We start from the raw sequence: 6,013 nt of genomic DNA, 5'->3' as shown, positions 1-6,013 counted from the left end.
CTGAGAGCGGCGGCTAGGGCAAATTAACAGCGATAATGAAATTTTTGGAGGGATAAATCCCCCCAAAAGTAATTCAACATCGCTGACGGGATCCCGTCAGCGATGTTGGACCACCCGTCAGCGATTTAAACATCGCTGACGGGAAGGTTACAATGCCGACGGCTACATCCTTGACGGCTCTTGCCGTCAGGGATATAAACAACGCCGACGGCAAGCTCCCGTCAGGGATGTAACTACGAATTCTACTAGTGGTCTCGAGCAATAAGTTTAGCTGTGTATTGAGTGTTCCGTCGCCAACACCCCACGAGGCAGCCATAACAGGGGACGAACTATCCTAAGAATTCGGCTATTTAAGCTGCAGAACATAAAATGAAAAAAAAAGAGGTAAAGAAAGCATTATAAATATACTATTTGATGAAGTATATTTCAGGGACAAAGTAAAACTTGAATGGTCCAAAGATACCCTGCAGAAGGTCATGTAAATTTACTTCATCCGTTATTTTTGCTTGGACAAAAGGAATTTGAAGATATTGCTCCTTTGTTGCCTCATCTTAATAAAGCCTGCTCATTCTGAGCCCACTTCGAGGCCCATTAAAGCTCTACTCCAAATCGAGGTTCGCTCGGATTTCCTCCCCAAACCGCAGTCGAGTCCCAGTACGCTACTTGACTCGTGCTATAACCCAACATAATGTACTCGATCGAATTTGGACTGGGTGACCTGCTGCTTTCCAATTCAACATAATTCAAATCCTTTAAGAAGTAGGATGTTTGTGTTCAAATTGATGACACTTTGTGGACCGTTGGATTTCATCATCTAATGGATGATTAGTTTTTCTATTGCACGTAGGAGGAGGATTTGTTGGAGACTATAAATAAGCCCCTTCTCCGATCAATTTATACATCAGGAAGAGGAGAAGAGAGGATTAGTTCTCACTCTAATTGCTCGATCTCCTCCTTTTTCATCGCTATTTCAAGCCCAAGCCAAGCCAATAAAAAGGCCATATATATAGTTTTTTGAGTTACCTTGTTGAATACTTGCAAATTGCAGTAGACAACGTCTCAGAACGTCAAAGGTGAATGCAAGTAGAGATAGGTAAAAGCAGGTGATTTTTTTTTGTCCTTTACTGTTGTTTTTGTTAATTTTTCCTTGTCTTTCCCTTGTTATATCATCCTTTTTGTTATTACATCTAGCTATTGATACCTCAGGATTCAAATTAAAGTTCAAAAAGTTTGATAACCTAGTTTTACAATGAGTTTTTGTATAGATGTGCTGTCAGTAGTGTTCTCCAACTACTCTTAATGATAGTTTTCTTGTACTCGGAAAGATGGCATGATACTGCTAAAAATTAGTGCAATACTTACAGATAATACTATTCTTGGTTATATTATAGATGATTATGAACAATTTGAATGAATAATAGCGAAGGGTCAAGATCAACAAAGATCTGAGTCCAACGATTGCAATATGCATATAATTGTGTAGCATGAATGGTGTTCTTTACAAAAAATAAACTATTAATAGAACTTTGTTAGAGATTAGTATTATAAAATTAAATCAATGTCGGGTCGATTGAATTTGATTATGGTTAACCTTTATCAAATTGATTTTGCACGTAATATGTTTTGCATAGAACTATTGTTATGTCTTAATGTTTATTTTAATTCTAGATATAAAAATTTTTTTCCATGGTTAGTACTACGTATAAAAACAATTATTAGTTTCTTCTGGAGATTGATTAAGAGGTCCCGATTGAAATTTAGAACCGGGCCCCCAAATTGTCAGCCACGCCTCTGGCTTGGATTAATTTAGAAAAAATAGCGTGTTCTAGTCGTGTTACGATTCTAAACTAATGAAATAAGTATTAGGTTAGGATAATGATTCAATATAATGAAATAAGTATTAGGTTAGGATAATGATTTGAAATCCTAGTTGGATTACGGAATAATGAGTTCTTATGGCGTTGAGATTAATTTTAGCAAACACTGATTTAATGAATAAAGAGATCTAGTACAACACTAGGACCACTAGAACAAGTATTTCATATCTCTACTCGGTTTAGTGTTTATATTAATCTGTATATAATAAGCGCTCGGTCTGATTTCTGTACGTCACGCCAAGAGCAAGAGAGGGGAAAAAATTTCTCTTCAACCAGCTAATTAACAGCAGCCTTTCTTCCGCAGAATGTCGAGCAAGATCGTCAACCCTAATTCAAACCGCCGTCATTGTCGTCGGTGCTTATCCTCCGCCATCAATGTCTTCTGTCTCACCATTGGAATCCTTGGATTCCTCATCGGAGCCATGACTTTATACAACTACAGCGACTTCAACCTAACCTCTTGGCATGATGACTGGATTGTGGGCAGATCCGTTGCGCCCGCACCCGGCCTCAGCAAGAGGCGCCGGGTGCTCGGATTTGTAGGGGTGCAGACGGGGTTCGGATCGACGGAGAGGAGGAGAGCCCTCCGAAAGACCTGGTTCCCTTCCGACCCTCAAAGCCTCCGCCAACTTGAAGAATCGACGGGTTTGGCTTTTCGATTTGTGATAGGGAAGACGGGCGACGAGACCAAGATGGCGGAACTTAAGGGAGAAGTTGAAGAGTACGACGACTTCTTGATGTTGGACGATATCGAAGAGAGTTACAGCAATCTCCCCACCAAGACCATCTCGTTCTTCAGAGCGGCGTACGAATCGTTCGACGCCGATTTTTATGTCAAGCTTGACGATGACGTTTATTTAAGGCCAGGCCGGCTCTCTCTCCTCTTGCAAAGAGACCGCCCCCACCCCCTCACCTACATCGGGTGCATGCACAAGGGTCTGGTCTTGACCGACCCGGCACAGAAGTGGTACGAGCCTCGATCGAACTTGCTCGGCCGTGAATATTTCTCGTACGCTGGTGGCAGTATCTACGCGCTATCATACGAAGTTGTCGAGAACTTGGTTAGCTTGAGAAGAGACGTTGTTCGTCTCTTCAACAACGAAGATGTGATGATCGGGGCTTGGATGCTGGCCATGAACGTCCACCACGAAGATGACCGGGCACTCTGCGAGCCTGAATGCACACCGTCGTCGGTGGCTGTCTGGGATAACGGGTGCTCAGGGCTATGCAATCCGGAGGTGAGGATGTTGGAGCTACACGAACAAGAAATATGCTCGAGTAATCCCAGTTTTTAATAATAAATAAAACAGTCACTGTGACATCACAAATGTATTTTTTTTCCTTGTATACAGAGGCTATTATGATCAATAGTTAAGCAATTGCGTTGAGAAAAATGTTGAGTTTCAGTTATGCCTTTGACTTAGTAATATCAACATTATGAAAGCATAACATATTGTGCGTATGGATATTTCATATTTGCCCAGTGTACTATTTAGTATTTACTGAAATACATGGAGGGGGGTAAAAAAAATATTTAGTGTGCACCCCGTGCAAAGCACGACCTATTTTTTTATTTCCGCTACAATAATTTTTTTAAATGTCACAATATTTTTTTTGTAAATGCTACAATATTTTTTAAATGTTACAATATTCTGTTTGCGCTGTAGTAATTATTCTACAGTAATTCACCATAATATTTACTGTAGCATGAATAATGAATCTTTGTATCCTCCTATGAGTATAGAGGAGTAGATATGTGATGTCCAATTAATAATATTATGCGTCTAAAAGCAGACCACTTGGCTCCCGTGGATGCTAATCTAAGTTTCCTCCGTTTCGGCTTCCGTATTAAATTAGAATCCGAATAATATGCCATTTTCTTAAACAAATATTTAGCACATCCTTATGAAAGGAGGTGTTAGAATTGATTGTGGTAATTTGGTGTTAGAATTGATAGTGATAATTTATAGAAATAAATAAGTTCATATGAGTATTTGTGATAACCCCTAAAGTTTGGGGTTTTATTGGAGTAAAAAATTGGCTTTCTGACGGGTGGGCTAAATTCTAATAATTAATCATGAGCCCAAACTAAGTAGCTGATCGCCCAAATAAAATTAGGCTTTATGTAATGGCGCCTAAACCAGCCCCAAATAAAACCAGTTCTAACTGCTAACCCAATTTTTACTTGGACAAACTTATTAGAGCCCACAATTTTGGTTTGGTCCAGTTAAAAATAGTTATTCATTTGCATGCTGTTTTCGTTTTATTGTTTGATCTTTGTCCAAATTCTTTTTCTAATTATCAACCGAGAAACAAGATCTAAAAAGAAAATAGGGTTCACTACGCGAATGACGAAATTCATTTAACCATAGAGTTATATATCCAGATTTTTTCATCATATAGCTGCTTGAGTAACAAATTTCGAAACAATTAATTAGATGCATGAATATTTAATTTCCCCCCTTTTTTGTTTTTCAAACATTAGTCCCCCTTGATCTCCACCTTGAAACTTGTATATATATATATATATATATTTTCATCATATAGCTGCTTGAGTAACAAATTTCGAAAAAATTAATTAGATGCATGAATATTTAATTTCCCCCCTTTTTGTTTTTCAAACATTAGTCCCCCTTGATCTCCACCTTGAAACTTGAAGCATCTTTCAGGTCTCAAATTCAAAGCTTTGAATTGCATTAGGAAGTCTATTGGAAATGGTGAGTCTGCTTCACTCTGGTTTGATCCATGGATTCATGAAGACAGAATTATTGATTTACTACATCATCCTACACCTCAACTCACTGCCACAGAGAATTGGACAGTGTCATGCATCATTATAACTCTCAATGGAATATAATGTTGCATTGTCTTATGCATCTGGTGCATTCAATAACTAGAATCCCAATTTTTGGACAAAATGATCAATGGGTATGGTTACCTGCTGCTAGTGGTAATTTTTCTTTTGCTTCGGCTTGGGATCAAGTAAAGACTCCCTACCCTATGTTTGAGCTTTACAATGTGGTTTGGTTCCCTTCCTCAAATCCTAAAATGGCATGTTGTTTGATTAAAAGTCTATACAATAGACTGGCTACTAGAGACAGGCTTTCCAAATATGGGATTTCTTCAATTGAAGATTGTGTTCTTTGTATTGGTGAGAAGGAAACTAGAGACCATCTTTTCTTTCAATGCCCTTTTATAGCATTTTTTTGGAAACTTTGTAAGTTAAAACTATAGTTGGATGCTACTGATATTCAAGATCTTACATCTGAAGCGCTGCATATTCAACATAAATTCAAGGTGAAGGATAGAACATATAAACTGGCTAGATTGGTTTTAAGTGCAACTGTGTGGCATATCTGGCAAGAAAGAAATCGACGAATTTTTCACAAACAACTGATGCATAAGATAATGGTGTTTAGGAGACTTTATGAGGATGTTAATGTTTTGCTTAGAACTTGCAACTAGAAGGCTGGAAATGAGGTTGTTCTAGCTAATTGGAGCTTGGAGCTTGGACCCGATAAGTCATGTAGATAGTGTTTTTCCCTTAGTGATTTCGAGTTTTGTATGTGTAAGGGGCAATACTATCTTTCCTTTTGATTTGGCTTTGGGTTTCTTTGGTTTCTTTAGTTGAGGGTGACGGCTAGGGTCCTCTTCCCTCTCTGAAGTTTCTCAAGTTTGTTTATCAGTGTTGCCTAGCCAATTGATGTAAATATGTACTAGGGTTTTGGATATTAATGAAACTTACTTATCTTTCAATATATATATATATATATACAACTATATGTTTAAGTTGTGAAATAGTTACTTATGAACATTCATCAAGGTCGATCAAAATTAGGAGACATAGCTACTATCAAGATGACAAATAAATAGCAAGAAAAATATAAAACAGTTTCATCCTCTTCTTTTTTTTTTAACTAGGTTTTATACACGTGCAATGAACGTGGTTAAATATCATGATTAAGTATTTTTAGATTACTATCTAACTAAAATTTGTTCCTCAGTTCCACTTTAATAGTTTATGCTCACTTTAAATTTTCATGTTGATATTTGAATTGGTAAAAAGTAAATATAATTTGAAGCTAATTTAAAATTTTATATTATTTTGACTGACATGAAACCAAGTTTTACTTGAG

The 6,013-nt window shown here is 37.5% G+C and overlaps 1 protein-coding gene across 2 annotated transcripts; it reads left to right on the top strand.

Annotated features, from left to right (window-relative positions):
- On the top strand, window positions 853–3,310 carry LOC109843113 (probable beta-1,3-galactosyltransferase 14). 2 transcript variants are annotated; one of them, XM_020412048.1, is made up of 2 exons: window positions 853–1,093; window positions 2,182–3,310. In XM_020412048.1, exon 2 carries the CDS (start codon window positions 2,183–2,185, stop codon window positions 3,170–3,172), a length of 990 nt encoding a protein of 329 aa, XP_020267637.1. In that variant the 5' UTR covers window positions 853–1,093; window position 2,182; the 3' UTR covers window positions 3,173–3,310. The 2 variants fall into 2 exon arrangements, with proteins under 2 accessions (XP_020267637.1, XP_020267636.1); XM_020412047.1 differs by having other exon boundaries at window positions 853–1,103.

Source organism: Asparagus officinalis, chromosome 5, assembly GCF_001876935.1.
Source record: "Asparagus officinalis chromosome 5, Aspof.V1, whole genome shotgun sequence".
NCBI lineage: Eukaryota > Viridiplantae > Streptophyta > Magnoliopsida > Asparagales > Asparagaceae > Asparagus > Asparagus officinalis.
This window is presented reverse-complemented; position numbering and strand designations above follow the sequence as displayed.